This window comes from Bombus vancouverensis, chromosome 11 (genome assembly GCF_051014615.1).
Source record: "Bombus vancouverensis nearcticus chromosome 11, iyBomVanc1_principal, whole genome shotgun sequence".
Classification (NCBI taxonomy): Eukaryota; Metazoa; Arthropoda; class Insecta; order Hymenoptera; family Apidae; genus Bombus; species Bombus vancouverensis.
The window spans coordinates 10,682,378-10,700,806 of record NC_134921.1 but is presented as its reverse complement, the minus strand read 5'-3'; the positions used below and the strand labels follow the sequence as shown (position 1 = coordinate 10,700,806).

Here is an 18,429-nt window from a genome sequence, read left to right as displayed (position 1 = left end):
GCTAGAACCTGGTTGTACAAATACTTGTTTGATCCACTGTGTTTCAACCGTTGTCAATGACATGCACGAGTCTACGAACATTGTTGTATTCGCGTGCTTCGGTTATCGCAATTCTATTCGTTTATTATCTTAAAATGTTTAAATTTACTGGCTAATTATTCCACGAAGTTACATTCGAGTTACTCAACAATGAGCAGTCGTATTCATATTGAACACACGTGGATGTATTTCTGAAGGGTAAACCAATTGCAAAAATGAATTATTATCGGCGAAAGATAGTCAAAATACAGAAAGTGCAACATTCTTGCTGCAAGCAAACAGAGGCATAAATTAAAATATTCAACGTTCCTTTTTTTTTTCTTTTTCGCTCGTCCGAAGTGCCCGTGTTTGCAAACCTGTTTCCTCGGGCAAATAAGACGAAATAAGATCTCATTATTCTTAATTACGCGTGTTGTAATTTGCGGTATAATTAACCTCAATTAAGCTCCATAGATCCATATGACATTTCCAATTAAAATACAGTCGTACATTTTTTACTTACCCCGCAGCGGGCAGGTCTTCGAAAACTCTGTGTGAATTCAACCCATTCGCGACACCGATTAGGCCAAGCCTTCTCCAACGATTTCGATTTCAATGTAGGATACGACGATCCTGGTGCATTCGGTATCGTGATCGATCTGACGAGCGCGATTATAATCATCGTGCGTACGTGTCGCGCGAATGGCACAAAGCTCGATACACGACCGATCGATCTTACAGGAACGTGCGTAGCATCGAGAAATCAGTTCGGCCATGAATCGTCAGGTCAATTTGCGTAATGACTGCAATCAACAGTCCTTTTTATCCGATTTTACAATTGATTCAATATAACCAGTTGACACTTCCTGTGTGTTTGCGAAGAAAAAGAATGACAAATGATTGGAAATAATAGGTTCGACATTCACATTGTTTCTATTAAATATCACTCCATTATGTTTATAACTCTTATAAGTAATTAAGATAAATACTATATTTACTTGGAAAAAATGAGATAGACTTAAAAGATTATTAGATAGATTACGTTAATGATTCCAGTTCAGACCTACCATATACTATTATAAAACAATAACGTAAAGTCACTTCGACTTATCGCATATTTATTTGATAAAAAAAATTACTTATACAAGTGAAGTCTGCCTTCGTTTATAAATAGACTGCGATGTAATCCGATACAGCCTATTAATGTATTCGTGACAGATTTAGGTATGCAAAATGCACAAGATACGAGCAAACCATAAATGTATATGAAATATTCTAAGTATAACATCTTTTATGATATTTACTGAATGAAACGGATCTCTGTTCCATTTAAAAAATACGTAAAATATCCAAAGTTATATAATATCTAACGCATCTCATATTCTACGTTTGGATTCCATTTCTTCGATTCTCCGGGAAAATAGAAATTTGCATAAACGCTCGGGACCTGATGACGAGCTGTATATCGGAAGCTTTTTATTAAGCAAGCTTATCGAAATAGGAAACAAAGATTTAGTAAGGAAATCGGTGACTGCAATGGCGTGAAATTGCACCGAGCCAGATCTGCGGCGGAAGTGGATATCTGCAACGTACACAACTGCCGCGTACAATTACCTCGTTTTCTACATGTTGCGCGAAGAGAGGAACGATTTCTAAACGGACTGACGTTGCCACGAACCAACGGAGGAGCTAATATGCGCGCTACAACTAGCTGTACAATCTATGTACGCGTGTACGAGCAGCACGCTGGGTATTAAGTAGCGGTATTTACGAAGCCACAATTATCCCCGTTTTCATGCCGACGATCTCTGGAACGGCGAAGGTTCGGACGTGGACTACGTGGGAACTTCTCTTCCAAAGCTAGTCGTGCGGGCTGCAAAGTAACGATTCTAACGCTTGCTTTTAGGAAACGCTACGAATACCCAAGAGAGGTGGCCTTTTAAGATGGTTCGCGTGAAAGCGTTCTGTACAGCCGATGCCTGATAATTAATCAAACACGTTTTGTCTCGAATTAATGGGAAACTTATCTTTTTTCTGAGAAACTAGGTTTCGCCATGGCCGAAGAAATTTGTCAAAAGAATTTTTAAACGATCCGTGATAGGTCGGTGGATAATCGTGGGATAATTTCCGACTTGTACGAGTTTCGTGGAAGAAAGAAATAGCCAGCGAACATGAACGGATTGAAAAAGTCACACGAAAGGATTTAGACCTCTCCGTCGGTTTAATTTGAATCGTTTCAAGGTCCTCGCGATAGATGAACACGCGATCAGGTAGATTTTTCAGACAGAGCGACGAATTTCGTGTCGGCGAATGTTTAAACGGTGCGCACGTTTAGGTGAATTATTCCTCGCGAGCTAAGTTTAGCTAGACGGAAGAAGGTTTCTTTCTGTAAAAAGAAAGAAAAAGAAAAGGAAGTAAAGAAGAACACGGTGATCACGAAAGATGCCTGGTTCGACGAGTTGCTCAAACGCTGAAATTCTTGGTCAAATAACGCGATAGGGACACTTGTTGCCGTACTATGAAATCTCAGGAAACACGCTAACAACTCCATGTGTTTTTGCCGGTTACGAACGAGGGTACAAAGTTCGCGACACGCACTCGACAATCAATTCTAGCTAATAAAGTTAGAACGTTCGAAAGAGCGATCACCTGGTTATCCAGTGTTGTTATCTGCGCTGTTATCGGCGCCGCGAGCACTGCGTCGTTCGTATTTGCATTGGGTCGTGATTAAGAGAGGGGCGGACTGAAAAACTGGCGAAGCTCTTTTTACATGCGGTCAACGCTCCTTCGCGCCCTCCCTTTCTCTCGTACTCCTCGTCACCCCGGGCATCTTGATGTCATTCTACATTCCCCGCGATGCGGCGAGTAATTAAAACGTAGTCAGTGCTATTTGAGATCCCTCGACGGTGATTAAGCTTTCCTAACTGATGCACGTATGCTCCGGCCGGCGAACTGTCCTGCATCAGCCTATCCTCGTTATTACGTCCACCTGAAGCAACGAATCCTTTGGTTATGAAAAAGCTCGGCAAATCCGCTCGAGCCTCTTCGATCGACCGAGTAGAGACGATTTAACGCTGGTTTCGCCAAGTGATCCTTTCTTAAGAGACGGATAATCGCTGACGAGCTCACGATCCGTGATAATATCTGCCAGACGACTTTCTGATTTTCTCTCCCTGGCCGTTTCCCGTAATTTCAACTGGGTTGTTGTACGAGATCGTTAAGAGGCTAAGATCGTCTTTGTTTTGCGTTAGCCAGCGCGATTACGCGGAAGACGTTCGAGGCGCTAATCTCTCCCGTTTCCGGAAAGGGGATGTCAGACTCGGTTGAAGATATGCTACGTCGCCGCTTTGTTCAATAAATTCATTGCGTTAACCAATTAGCTCGGAGCGACAACCTCTGAATTCCAGAAATCCAAAGGCTGCAACCCGACGGTTGCAAGTCTTCCCGGAATGCATCCTCGTAACGAGACATCAAGCTAATAATAAACGACTGTTTGGCTGCGGCGAAAATAAACTATACAGTGGCTGCGATAAGCGTTGCCACATACCCTTATTTTCCAAAATGCTGCTTATTACGTATGCAAATGTTCGAGTAATTATCATTTATTTAGGTATAGATTTATGAGTATTCGCGGCTTCTGATTAGATATATTATTAAAATTCTAACCGAGGTATAGAAAGGAAAGGGCAATCTTGGAAAAGGTGGCACGTATTTTAAAGGAAACACGAGGTTTCGACAGACCCACGATTCCCGTACATTCGATATTCGGCCAACGTATTTAGAAAATGGCGGATAGCGTGCCTTGGGCCTGACGATTACTCAGGAATGAAGGGATACCGGTATCGCCACGCCAGAAACACGATCCAGCTGTAGCAAGAGCTGCTGGCGCCTTCCACACCCACGTTTTACGCGTGTGCGGTGTTCTCCAAGCGATTACGGAAGTCGTATCACTGCCATTTGTACCGACAAATTGGATCGAATAGAAAGCGGCAAATTACCTTCGACACGCTAGCTCCGCAATTTCGAATTTTAGCCGTTCTTAATTTTATCGGGGCAAGAAAGAACGATAGCCATCGACGCAACGGGGACGCGGACGCCAGTTTCTCCGAAATAAATCTATTACGTCCGTGCCGGGAACGAGGTTGCCCCGGAGAACGCGAACAACTTCAGCATTTTATACGCGTTACTGCACACGCGAATACTTTATGCACGTATTACGCGGAGCGTAATGCGAGTTTTATTGCGGTTACGCGTACTGCCACTTTTCTTACGGTGCTTCGGGCGTACCGCGAGCGTTAAGCCAAGTACCAAGAGAACTCGGCTTAAACAAAACGATGATATACTGTGCCGAACGATATTAAAAACTGGCAGATGTTGATGTACTGCGCGAAAATTACCGGCTGTCGTGTCCGCGGTATGAGTCGCGATACTTAACCACCACCGATGGGTAATGCGTCATTAATTGAATCGCACGTAATTATGTCGAATTGTTGCGTAACTATCGCCATTATCGATGAAAAAGATTAGACTAAATGGACCTCGAGCGGGTTAAGCTAATTACGTTTCGAGTGGATCGCTTCAAAGTGAATGGAAAATCGAGATAAACGAGAGAAGAATGAGAAGAAGAAGCGGTGGAAAAAAAAAAGAGAAAGGGGTCAGAGATGGCGAAGAAGCTCACGGTTCTCGTGTATGTACGAGCTTACGTGCCGTTTCCGAGATTTCCAAGAAACCAGCCGGAAATGACAATAAAAATAATCACTTCACAAAACTCTGAATCCAGACTCTCTCCAGGCCGTATACCCGTTACCGGGATGCGGTAATGACACCTAATTACTTTCCACCGCTCTGCACAGAGACTTTGCTCGATTTCGAACAGTAGCGTCGCTAATTTGCACGTGGCCGTTGCGTTAATTAATTCGAGCAGGCGAAACGGCCAAGTTGTCGCGGATGCAAACGCGTACGGAGAGTCTACCGCTCGTAAAAAGGAATGTCGGTCATAAAATTGCATAACATCGTCGAGAGAACAGAACCTGTCGAACCGTATTTCTTTCGACTCTTCCACTCTCTGGTCCGAATAACTTTCTACTTCTTCAATCTACGCACGCTCGTCGAAAGATCGTCTATCGGTTGTTGGTCGGATCCAACGTAAAACCGCATTAACGACGGGAAGAGGATAATCTTTCCACCGTGGGTTCGTTGTTGGAAAATGATCGACATGCTTTTCAGTCTCATCGGTTTAATACGGTTCGCGAAGGAAGCAAACGATCGATAATTCATGGAACGTTGCAGAGTCCGATGACACGAATTGATATGGTGGCGCGATCGTTCGTCGATTTTATTTATTTTACACCGATCCCCTTACACGGGAGTCGATGAACCGCGAGTTTGTATCACCAGGCGCCAAAAGCAACCCTGTTCAGATTTTTTGCATCATTTTCAATGGAACTGTATGCTTGAGAAAATTTCTTCCGATCGCGCGAAAGAAGGGCAATGCGAAAAATGAACGTCAATGCATTTTTATTCATCTAATTTCGATGTAACTTGGTAGCTGGTTTCTTAATAAGAAACGGCCACGACATTTCAGGGGTGAATGTTACGCTCGATCTCTATTTTACTTTCCCGTCGTTTAACGACGATTTCCAAAAACTTTTCTTGTTCGTCAAACCTGGAGTAACAATTGAACCTTTGTACATAAATACTTACTTTCGCTGGGGCAAAGCGACAGTGCTACTGACGGGCCACCATCTGCGAAATTGCTTCTTGTCGTGGCCCGTCCTCTTCGTTAAGGTCGCGGTCTCACGAGATACACTTAACGCTTTTCCACGAACTGGACTCGCCGCGTTCGCGAACTCGGCCAATTTTCGAGCTGGCTCGTTCGCAGATGCGCGTCTTTCAAGAAAATTCCGTAAATACGTCTTTGTGTCATTCGGCGATTACATCAGTCGACGAAAGCGAAAGAAAAGAGTAATGTGCGTGGATTGGGATTTTTATGAAACCTAGCTAATAAGGGACTACAATCAGATATCGCGTTTCACGACAGTTTCCACTATCCTGATTTTCCTGTTCCCTCCACGAATACAATTGTGCGACATGTGCGTCATAATCACCTAACGATTATATTTTGTGTCTACTTGTTTTTCCTCTCGTCTATCGGTCTCCATTGGTAATTTCCTTTCTGCTGCTAGTCGTGGGAACACGATGGATCGAATCGACAGACGCGAACAGGTTCCGCGATACTTTTAAAAATTATTCCCCGATGTTACATTGAATTCCAATTGGCTATAGGCTAAGCAAGAAACTCGAGGTGTTGTATGCGACAAAAAACTACACTCTCACAGTCCAATACTTCTAGTACCATGCGAGAGCGGTTGAGAAAAAGAAAATGGGTAAATAGATGAAGTATGTTTTTGCCGTCACGATAAAATTGTAAAATTAGGTCTTCCCGTAATTACCATGACTATCGTTACTTGTTTGCGATATGTATATGTGTCTGTGTGCATATGCTACTTTGTTGAAGCAGCCGGTCAACTGGTCAGGCAAAACGTAACCGACAAAAATATGCTCGTTTTTTGCAATAATTCAATACACGGTTGTACGATACAATTTTAATTATTAAAGAGGATAAAAGCGGATTGCACTCAGTGATAAGCCGAAGATTGACATTCTTTTCATTCGAACGCTGAAAACATCATCGTTCCCGTGACAATTATAATGTCAGAAAAGCTTGGTCGTTGTGGAAAAAAGAAAATTCTCCGATCCACGTTGCTTAACGTGGATTCTTTCTCGTAACTGGTGCGAACTTAGCTGCCTCAGCGATTATCGCGCACTACTGGCACGTCCAGTAATTATCATCGGTCGTTTATCCGTATCCTCGCTCCGTCGAGATTATCGTAGCGTTGGCCGTTTCGCGAAGCAACAACAGCAGCAACATCGAAGCAGACTGCCGTTTCTCTGGATATTCTCTGCTCTCCGTTCTCTCTTCTACGGTTTACCTCTCTCTTTCTCTCTGTTCTACGCTCGAAGGATCCTGGAAGGATCTCGGAAGGCCTCGTGGAGAGTCGGAAACTGTGCTGGCTGGCACACACGAAGTCGAAAGAGGCTTCGCAGGTAATTGCTAGGCCGACGGGTCGATAATGAGCCCTGGCTTCGGGGAACCGATTACACCCGGCCCAAGCCAAAAGCAAAGTCAGAGCCGAGAAGCAGAGAAGAAGAGGACGAGGACGATCCAACGGAGGGAGAAAGTTAAGAAGAAGGGAACGAAAGAACGGGAGAAGAGGGCGAGTTCCTACGCTTGAGACGTTTTGTTCAATCCTCCATAGGATATACTCGCGGTTAATCCCTTCGGGGATTTTGCGTAATCGACTGATACGTGTGACTTGGTATTTGGAAGAAAAGTATTTATCTGAGAAATTTTGAATAACAGCTGCGATGTCCATCTTTTGCATCATTCGTCGATTATAGTATTGTCACGTTATTATTCACCGTGATCTTTACGAAACTTATTCGACAAACATAAAGAAGAAATCGAATACTTCGGAATGTAGAAACCTGTAGAAGCTATTTGAAGAAATTTCTTATCGAAAAATCCGATTCTAATGAAATCTTTCTTAACCTTCGCCGCAGATTTCCAGAACAATACATATTTATCTACGTATTTAACAATAATTCAAACGATCAATTACCACTTGCCATTGTAACATGGTGTGTGTATATGACACATGTCAGTTGGAATATAGGATTTCTGTATGCGGCCCTAATTCAATGGCCAGGTACTGTAATATATTATACTTGGCTCCTGTCTAAGTTTAGCAGCCGCTCCGTTATACGTATCTTCATTTTGTAATATTGTTGGGAAACAGTTAAGCGCCACGATAATCCCGGGGCATCAACGTGGAGCAACAAGCTGCTCGATGAACGTCGATAACGGAACAAGTAAGTATAACGGTCGAGAAACGCATAGAGGATAAAGGAGTTGCATAGGGAAAAGAGGAATAAGAAATTAAGCGATACAACGCAAAAACGTATCAGCACGAAGGGGGGTTTATCCTCGGTGAGAAAGGTAGGGAAAAATCGTGACTAATAGCTAAATTATCAGCGACAAGCTGTCGATGAGAGGTGAAAGACGAGGAGAAATGGGAGGACAAAGAAGAAGAAGAAGCTCTTCCTGTATCGTGCGATGAAACCTGCCTAGATCTCTCGCTACCGGGATGAGAGGTAGGTGATCTAATTTCCCGCGCAGTCGTGCAGAAAATGATCCAGGCCGCGATTACGAAACGGCTTCCAGTCTTCGCCGGGGGCAACGAAGGCGCCGTTTTTACCGCTCTCTTTTCGTTTCCATGCACCGTGTGTAATAATCGCGGCGTAGCGTTATCCGCTTCCCGTGGAACAGTCGCGCCGTTCCAAATACGCGGAAAATTATTAGTCGAACCCGTGGCACGAAACGCTTCGATGTGACCTCGAGAAGTTCTAAGCTCTAGAAGGTGCTCTTGTTTACGCGCTACTCCGATCCAAATGCATCCGACGTCAACCATACTCCGTCATCCGATACGTTAAACCTTCATCGCATTGCTACTTCTTAAAGATGTTCGTGTGCTAAAACGTTCGCAAGATAATTACCTTCGCGCGTCCACGCTTTTGTATCGGCTTTGAACGTCCTTCAATGAATAGATCTATCGACGTCTATCTATGGAATTAGGGAAGAACGACAAGGTACTCGATCGAGGATTCGATTACTCGATTCGACTCGGTTATCACCGCGGTACGATAAATGGAAAACATCTGGCAGATTGCTTTTCCTTCGTGTTGCGAATTTCTTAATCGTCCTGAGCAACGTATTCCTTGTAATTAGAATTTGTTGAATAAATTCTGCAATTTATCAATCAGGTATTCGAATGAGAAATATTTCGAACGATGTTCAGACTCGTGCATGTACAATATGTAATGAAAGGAGGAATACACGAGGAGTACGCGTTTGGTACAAGCAGCGTGGAGGCCGCGGTGATGCCTTTTTCGTGGCCTCGAGGGCCGCTGGTCCCGCTATTATCATAATGAGGTAGAAAACGTAGATATTAACGCGAGGTTAGTTAATAGTACACTTATCCGAGGAACGCAAATAGTTGGTGGTTGAGGAGGGATTTGCCTACTGTAGAGAAATTTCTTCCTCCGCGATAACTCTTTTCTGTTCCTTTCCTCTGTCCCTCGCATATCTTTGAAGCAAGGCGGCCGTAAATCAAAAGTGACAGAATCGGATTCTCATCTGCATAATTCGCTTATTTTATTCCATCCACGCGCTCTCGCCGAGCCGTAAATGTTTGAAGGCTCATCAGCCCTTTGCAAATTATTAATCTCGCGTATCCTATTACGAGTAGAGGGGTTGATTAACTTTTCGCCATTTCCTCTCGTTTCTCCCTAATTAAAAGTAACGTCGTAATAACATTTTCCGTGTATTACCTTTTCCCATAACAAATTTCCCGGAATATAAATCGTATTTTTGATTTTCGTGCAAACGTGTTAAATATGCAACGTAAACAGATTAGGCGGCAAGACCCTAATTCAACGTTATAGTGTTATCGTGTTCGATCGTCGTTTGGAGACCGTGTTTTTTCAATAACGACCAGCGAAACTACCCGTGTCTTCGCCGTCAAAGAAGTGGACTCGATGTCTTTATTCTCTCGACAGTGTTGCATAATCTGTAACAGCTGCGGCGATTTGCTCGGTGGTTGTCCGCGAGGTGGATCGTCTGCATCTGGTGCCACAGTCCGATTTTTTAGCCGGTAGGCAACCGTGCTAGTCACTCGAGAAATGGGCAGACCGAAATGGAGGATACACACACAGTTGGATCGTGGTGATCCGGTGGCGTTTCGCGCGCGGCAAAACAGGGAGGTGCCAATTTGCAGGTGCAAAGTTCACGCGACGCTCGGGGTAAACCGCTAATGAGGGTTCGAGTGGTACGTGTGCGCGACGCGTGTAGATTTTCTAGGGGGCAGGTTAATTACCCCGCTGTCCTGTATTATGGCGTGTGCTTTTTCGCGTCTGTTCCATTCTATAATTCCTGCCAGCTTGACAATGTAACCAACAGTTATTTAGAGCGATGCGGTTGTTGTCAAATGCTTCAAAGTTGCGCGTTCGTTCTCTCGATTAATGATAGCTCGTTAGTCGTGCAACATTATAATTATACTTCCCTTTTTTTCACCTCTGGAAGCGACAATCTATGCGCTCTTTTGCGGATCGTGGAATTTTAAAGTGTCGTAAAATGTAAAATTTAAACCCTGTTATTAACTTTTACGATGTCGATAAGAATTACAGCGTGTTGTAATAACTAACAAAGAAGAAAACTTTGTCCGTCTAAAAAAGAAAATCGTTTTGTACGAGTTTTACGCATAGTTATTTATCCGTTGGTTCAAAAACAATTTTAAAAACATTGACATGTAATCATAACGTTAATCATAGTTTTAATTATGACATCAGCTATTTGTATAGAAATACATAGTATTATATTTCTGGATCGAACAAATCGTTTTCTTTGCCAATTGCGCTACATTCAGGTATTTCATTTAGCTATTATCATAACAATTGGAGAACCGAAAGAATGTAATTATTATGTCTTTTGCAACGTAACCCTCAATTATAAGAACACACTTTATATTAGCATTTCTCAAGTAAGTATCATAATTTATCGTTTGTTAGAAAAAAAAAGACATATTGATGCTTCGACGAAAAACATTGCAACACATTTCCAGCTTGTTCTATATAACTATAATTATGATATTATCTCAAAGCTTTATATTCGTCACAATGCTCTATTAAATAACTACCGATATGTAATTGCAACGACGAATACGTATTAATTACAAGGTTATATAGTAATTATAAACTTACTAGTTGTAAAACTTAACAGTTTTCCGCCCCTCGTAACACACGCCCCTCAACAATGAAAAAAGCTAACCCCATTCGCGATGAAATAAACAAGAATACGACGAATAAACAAAATTTTAATTCAGGAAATAAAAGAAGTTGATATATATTGCCTAGATTATTTAAAAGAAGGATTTCTTGGCCGTAAGAAAGGTAAGATCTTTGATTCCTGTAACTCGTAAGAAGGGAGAGCCGATACCACGGGTACCTTTCCTTTTACTCGTCTCTTTTTCCTGTCGGGCTTAGCATCCCTAGTGGCGCCTCTCTCAGGATATAAATTAATTAGATTTGTGTGGAGGTGTGTCAGCAAAGTGCCGGCACTGTGTTTCTTGCCCTACGACTGTCTGCTCTGCCGCGCGTTTCAACTCGACCGAATGGCCTACTCTCCGCTATCTACAGATAGTTTCATAACCCTTCGAATATATTTATTCCTTCGCGTAAAAGTCCAGCCGGTTTCCTTTAAATTAGTCACGCTAGTATCTAATCGACTCTACTTCGAATATCTAAAATTCGTTTATGCACCTAGTCATGAATTATTAAAATATAGAAAACAGTAGATATCCACGTCCATTTTATATCGCCATTATGTTTAAGTCAATGATAACATTTGCAAATAAGATATATTTTACAAAAGCGACGCTGGAGGTAAAATAACCTTGCATGGAATTCTTACGATGGAAATTTATCAAGAACACGTGTAACACCTTTGAAGCAACGTATACGTCGACAGGTAGGTCTGAGCATAACGCATGATGTATGGTGGGCGTGAAACGGGTGTAGCAACATAGTAACGTTTACTATATCGGCCAGGATTGTCTAGCGGTTCTCCAGACGAATTCGTGCAACCAAACCGCAGCTGTAGAATTAACTTTGGCGATACCGCCAATATCGATCTTCGCTCTAACGATTAAATCTCGAGAGAGTGCCTGGTCCCAACAAAAGTGTAACAGGGATAAATAATGGAAGAAAACACGATAATAATTCCTTTGCATGGTATTGTCATCGCATGCATTTCCCTCTCGATAATTATCTGTCGTCAAATAACCCTCTGTCAATCTGTCATTAAATAACCCTTTATGCTGAATCGTTAAACGATGAGGGCATTAAATCATCGCGTCGTCGTCTTTTCCTTCTTAGTTTTACAAGCTTGTACTTGTCATAAGTCACGAATTGACACGATACATGCGTAGAAAGTGTGCAAAGAGTTAGAATGGGATAAAGGGACGTACAAATGTCATTTATTATGCATCATTTCGAATAACAAGCGCGATTAAAGTAAAAGCGAGAGAAAATATATGTACGTGGGTAAATATCGTCGATAAACGGATGATCGATGTACCTACGCGGATAAGTTACCCGCTTTATAATACGTTCACCGTAATTGCAAGCTTGTTTTAACAATTCCACCTTTGTACACGTGTCTTAAACGATTACATAATAGCGAAAAATGTTAGAATACAAGTAATAAATTGTAATAATCTTTTGAGTATATCTTGTGACTAAACTAACGTCAACGTTTATAGTAATAATGTGGCACGATAATCTTTTAGCCATACAATGTATTCCAAGAAAATTCATTTTGTAAATTTCGACATACTTATTCTAATTTATACGAGAAATATCAGCTTAAAAAGATTAAATGTATTGTGTACATTCCCGTTCATAAGTATTACGACACTTACTGATATCGTATAGGACGCTATAATTGATACAGATTATTAGAGAAGAGATTAGAATGCCAGGTTTTTATATTCATGCAAGATAATCATTTAAAACACGCAATTATATTTACAAGCACTAATTTGTAACTATTATGAGATAGCGATGAATAAAATATTTTTTGGCCATCACAATTTTGTGATCTAAATCCCACGAATATTCAAGTTCAAATTAAATCGAATAAGAAATTCTAAGTATATCGAGCATCTGAATTTGATTTATGAAATCACTACAATAAACGTGATAAGAGAATCGATAAATTAAATTACTGATGGAAAGACGCGATAAACATAAATGATAGAAAGTTCGTAGTATTTTGATAAATACGTTTGAACAGATTACTATAATATCCGATAGTATCGATAGTATCGATAATAATCTTTATATAAATATAAATACGAATAAGAAATAAGATTTCAGAAAGTATGTATAGTAAAGTATATATTTGGTTATCTTAAGTGTCCTAATACTTATGAACAGGACTATATGTGAATGGTGAAATAAAAACTCACGTTTATGTTGCCGAGGTGTGTTGGAGGGCTGATACCCCTGCGGCTTCCGCCGCCTCCGACCTCCGCGTCCAGCTTGCCGGTTCGACTGACCTCGTGGATCCAAAAAATGACGACAAAAAGCGTGGATGCGGTTCCGTTGATCTTCGTGTAACTACGTTTGTTCTTCAGAACGGTCTGTCTATGCGCCACTGTCCACACTGAGCAATAAAGAACACTATGTCACAAACTTGAATCACTAACCGGTTAACAGAATACGGAAACATTCTTTCCACGAGTCACTGATATATCGTGCCACTGCTTGTGTTCAATTGAACGAGAAATTTTCCACGTCGCCCTTCGAAACTACGAAGAGGTAATATCGAGCCAGTAAAAACAAAGTGTGCGTGGCTTCTTGTTTACAACGCGTGTGTTTTAACCTCACGATGTGTTATTCGAAGTTTAGTAAACACAGCGACTACGACACCGAACATTTCTCAGAATTCGTGCACTAATTGGTTAACACCACAACAGAATTGCGAGGAAATCGGATAAAGTACAGTTCAGGGTTACCAAACACGTAAAATTTATAACGAAGCACTGCTCGTTTGACATTTACCGACATGTTTGCGAGATATCGATAGATCGACATAGAGGCTGCGTTTCGAAAGGTTTACGACAAATACGAGGGTTGAACGATTCAAATAGCTATACACGCGATCGTGGCTCGATAGACAGCAGCGAAGCGGTGCGAGAATCGCGAAACAGATCGGTTAAGAATCGAGACCGATCTCGGTTCGATCGGTGACATGCGCGCGGCTACGAACCTGTTCGTCCATTCTTCGCCCCCTCGACGGGATTAGCGCGTGCATTCGTCCGGTAGCGATGGTGAAAAGCGAGCATTCACGGATATGGACAATGACGACGACGACGACGGCGACGAGTCGGCGTGGTGCGTGTCCGCCTTAAGGGCCGTCCGTCGCAGACGCATGCTCGCGGCACGTTGCAGCCTCTCGCACTGACCGCGCGTAACACGTAAGAGAGAGCTGCGTACCGTGTACTTGTCTCTCTCTCTTCCTCTCTCCCTCTTCTCCTTAGAGGAAACTGTGCAGCTTTGTCACGCTCTCGACAAGCCGTTCAGCTCGCGCGTGTGTCTCTTTCTTTGGCGATCGGTGCGCGGTTTTGCCGTTCCTCGTGGTGGTCGCCCGGTTGAGAAGGCGGTAAACAGGAGACACGGGTCTCGTCACTCTGGACTCTGTTTGAATCTCTTGCGTACTAACTTCGCGGCTATCCGCGGTACTCCACGGCGAACGTTGAACGCGAGCCTGGAATTGCCGTGGCGCCACCCCTCCTCCCCTCCTCCCCTCCTACCCTTCCACCCATCCACCTGATCGTCTTCCTTCGTGAGTGCCACACCACGGGGCTTGTGTTGCCTCCTCTGCCTCGTCCCTCCCTATTTTTCCCTATAATTTGCTCCGCGGCTGCCTCCTTTTTGTTTTATTCCATTTTCGTGACCCCCCTTCGCCCTTCACGCGCCCTCCTTCGGCCACCGTCTCGCTTTTCTACCTCTTGAACCGCCTCTCTCTTTCTCTTCTGGCCATCTAGCTTTCCCTCTCTCGCGCTACTTCTACCTCTATCATCGCGTCTGCCTCTTTCGCCTCTACCTCTACGTGCCAGCCATGAATCCTTGCCGGGGCAACGGGGCTACGGGGCTACGGCGCGCCGCCCCTTTAATAGGGCTACGCGGGCTTTTTCCATTCACAGTGCAGCCATCTCTTGGCTGGAATACGAATGAAACAACCCGTTACAGTGCCGTACGTGGTTCAAGGATTTCCCCCAAATGCCACGAAATTGCCTCGAAAACTTTTGAATGGGAAAAGTGTCGCGTGGCTTTGTCACGGATCTCACGCATCACGTCCAAAAATTATATTTTCCGCTTGACACAAAATGTAGGTCTCTTCGAGTTGATCGTTATATTCGGGGTAGTTTCCGTGAAATGATTTTTTTTTCTTCACTGGACCACTTGTCAGGTAGAAAATCATCGAGGACTGCGAAGGGCTGGATTCTGAAGTACCTACATCGTATTATGCTCGTTGGGTGGGATTTGGGATGTATCGTATGGCAGGAAGATGTCAAGGAGGAACCTGATATACGACAAGGGGATGATTCGTTATTATGTGGATTTTCACGGTAAATCGAGGCTTCAGTCCGCATAAAATTTACTATTGGCTAGCTTTAGATCGTGCAGCGGTAACGACTGGTATCGTCGAATTTAAAATATCAGAAGGTACAAACCATTGTTATTATATTATTTTTGTTTATTCCGATTACACAATTTAAATATAGATCTACGATATGTTCTGTACAAAAATATATCGTTTTTCTATATACAATAATTAGTATAGTAATATATACAACAGTAAGGAACTGATCAAACGACATTATTTACAAAGAAGGACACAATTGTGACACAGAGCTGAAAAGATGACTAACCAAAGTGATAAACCCAATACTAAATGTAGACTACGAAAAAGTAGATTATTAGAAAGTATCAGATATTATCCTTTACTCCTGCTCCGTCCTATTAGTCACCTTTCCAGTTTTCCCTACATTACCACGTAGGAATTATATAGATAACAAACGTCTACGTACAACAATTGTACAAATCTATAATCCTAAATCATAGTATATTGTACTCCAGCCGGAGGATACAAATTCTGTTCAGTTACAGCGGGCGACGAATTCTCTTTATTCGACTCCGTTTTATTCGTAGAACTTCTCCTTTTCTGGTTCTCGTGTGTTTTCAGATGTTTTGTCAAATGATCGCTCCTCATGAACCTCTTTTCGCATACAGGACACACGAATCTCTTTTCGCCAGTATGCGTTCGGAGGTGACGCTGCAATTCGTCGCTCCTCGTGAACCTTTTGCCGCAGAACAGCCAGTGACAGACGAAAGGTCGTTCGCCGGTATGCCACCTCAAATGCGCCTTTAGATGAGAAGTTTTGCCATACACTTTACCGCATCCTGAAACGTGACAAAGGTGTTGTTTCTTGCCGTCGACCCCAATCTGAGCTGCGCCGTCTGTTTGACAATTTGGACATCTACATCTAATACATTTTCTGCCAGATTTTCCAGGATCCTCCGTATTCAGGAAGACATGTTCAGACGGCGGTGTGAGAGGCCATTGATAAGGCGGAGAGTGATTTTGTGGACTGGGTGGTAGATCTGATGGACTCGGCGGCAGTGAATAATGTTGTATCGCTGAGATATTCGTGAGCTGAGGTTGCGCAAGATGAGTCTCTGTCGTCCACGAGGTCGTACTGGTAGCAACATTTGCCATCGTGTACGCCGGCGGCGTTAACGCCTCCGTGATTTGACCGTGGTTCATGGATCCAGAGTACCAGTAGCCCGATTGGCTAGTTTGATGGTGATGATTACTGAACGTCGGATTGTACGGTTGATAACGAATATTTGAACTTCTGTAATCGATCCCAGCAGGTTGATGCATCGGCATTGGGAGGCTGGACATGGGCGCCATCGTCGGCATGCACATCTATAACATAAACAAAATATGAATAATTGAACACTTTATAAAAACCGTATTTGCTAAAAAAAATTCAGTTTACAGTATCGCTTCTTGTTCCTAAATGTTGCAAGCGAATACTCGAATAATTTGATGATAGCATGATGCAGGAGCGGTCACTTCTGAATAAACGTTTTCACAGAACTGATCGAAAATAATCTTCACGTTTGACACTAGAATTTCACCGATATGATACGCTATATTTCCACGAATGCGTTGTCGCGGACCTGTTGATACTGTATCACTTGTGCCATCACTTCACTTCCTGGTATCCATGGTACTGTCCTTAGAAATGATATTAAAATCCTCTGCTAATTTTGGATAATCGTAAGGTGAAATGGAACACAAGGTATTTCCGTGATTTTGATCACTGCCACCACGCTCGAGTAGAACAAAAACGAAAATGAGAATGAAAAGAAAACTGAGAAACGCTGTATCTGGCGGATCGAAGCGTGCGCGGCTTCGAAGGCTCGCCAGATAATTGCCGGTTGCCCGTCGTGTCGCCTCGGTTTTAATAACCGAGTGGACAAGGAACTGACGAAGAAGGGAGGAGGCTGAATGCTCTGCCGGGTTTTCTATGGAGGTGGGGATAGACCCCAGTGAATCTCGCAGCCTGGTGCGCATGCGCCCTCCCCTCCACTCGCTCATAAATCAACCCTGCGGATAGAGGATCGAGGATCGAGGCTACGCACCTTTTGTGGTCGTCCCTGGGGGCTGCCTTATGCCACCGAGAAAAGTCTTCGTGAATCCTACCGTATACTCTTGAGACCATCTAGTTTCTATGGTTCGCCATGTTTTACAGTAGGCACGTATAATTGTTTATTTCTGATGGGCAAACTCGAAGAAGACTATAGATGTTTTCTACGTAACCTGATTCCATTCTTTCTATCTTATCTTGTTTGTTTGCATTTATCCGTTTTATTTTTATATACCTATAACATAAATTCCGTGTTATATCAAATATTGTTAAACGAGATCGCTAATTTGGTTGGTTAAAGAAACTTTCTTTAATTCTTGAATTCGTTCACGTAGTTCCAATACCGTTCTGGCTTTTTTCGTACTGCACTGCTTAAATAGCAATCGACCTCCAGGTGAAATCATTGCTTCGACCGCCCAAGATTCGAGGAGCAGTCGATCTGCAGGGTAATAATTATCGGTAGAAATGGTAGGAGGAATAAGCTTAATCGTTCAAGTTTAATTAGTGGATAAGGAATTTGGGCTTAATTAGCGGTCCTGCGTGCCGACGTCTCTCCGTGTCGAATGCGATGCACGTTGTCGCAATTATATAATGGCAAATTGTCGGACACAGAAGTCGTATCTTACTTTATATAAAACAATTATATTCCGATGAAATCATTCAATTCTTGAATTACCTTTTTATCAAGTCCATTATCCTTTTGCCATTTTAACATTTACATATTGACAATTGGTAACAGCGTAGGGCTGTGTTGCAAAGAAACTTGCGCAAAGAAATTGTATTTCTTCAGGGAATTCACAAAATCATTCAACTTTTCAATTTCCTTTTCAACATGTTCGTCATGCTCGTGCCGTTTTAACAATAATTGAGAGCGACGTAGGGTTGTCTCGCAAAGAAACTTACGCAAGGACGACGAAATTCTGTAGAATCAAGTGGTTGAGAAAATCAAAGCGTTGCAGTTAGATGAAAGAAGTCAAAGTAAAATTTTTACGGTATTTAAAGGTTCTTT

General features: G+C 42.6%; 2 protein-coding genes and 1 long non-coding RNA gene across 3 annotated transcripts in view; all 3 read right to left on the bottom strand.

Annotated features, from left to right (window-relative positions):
* Sp1 (transcription factor Sp8) overlaps positions 1-729 on the bottom strand; it is a 77,863-nt gene extending 77,134 nt beyond the window's left edge. The window contains exon 1 of the mRNA XM_076622692.1: positions 542-729. Within this exon, the coding sequence (XP_076478807.1) occupies positions 542-700 (159 nt within the window). The 5' untranslated portion in view covers positions 701-729. The remainder of the gene's footprint in view (positions 1-541) is intronic.
* A 1,603-nt stretch (positions 730-2,332) lies between these two features.
* LOC143303335 (uncharacterized) lies at positions 2,333-14,339 on the bottom strand. Its single transcript, XR_013059516.1, has 3 exons — positions 13,967-14,339; positions 13,164-13,360; positions 2,333-3,007 (listed from the first exon to the last, which is right to left on the bottom strand). It is a non-coding gene; the product is annotated as an uncharacterized LOC143303335 (long non-coding RNA).
* A 1,126-nt stretch (positions 14,340-15,465) lies between these two features.
* On the bottom strand, positions 15,466-17,233 carry LOC117154723 (uncharacterized). Its single transcript, XM_033329961.2, has 2 exons — positions 16,767-17,233; positions 15,466-16,693 (listed from the first exon to the last, which is right to left on the bottom strand). Exons 1-2 carry the CDS (start codon positions 16,824-16,826, stop codon positions 15,815-15,817), a joined length of 939 nt encoding a protein of 312 aa, XP_033185852.2. The 5' UTR covers positions 16,827-17,233; the 3' UTR covers positions 15,466-15,814.
* Positions 17,234-18,429: the final 1,196 nt, after the last annotated feature.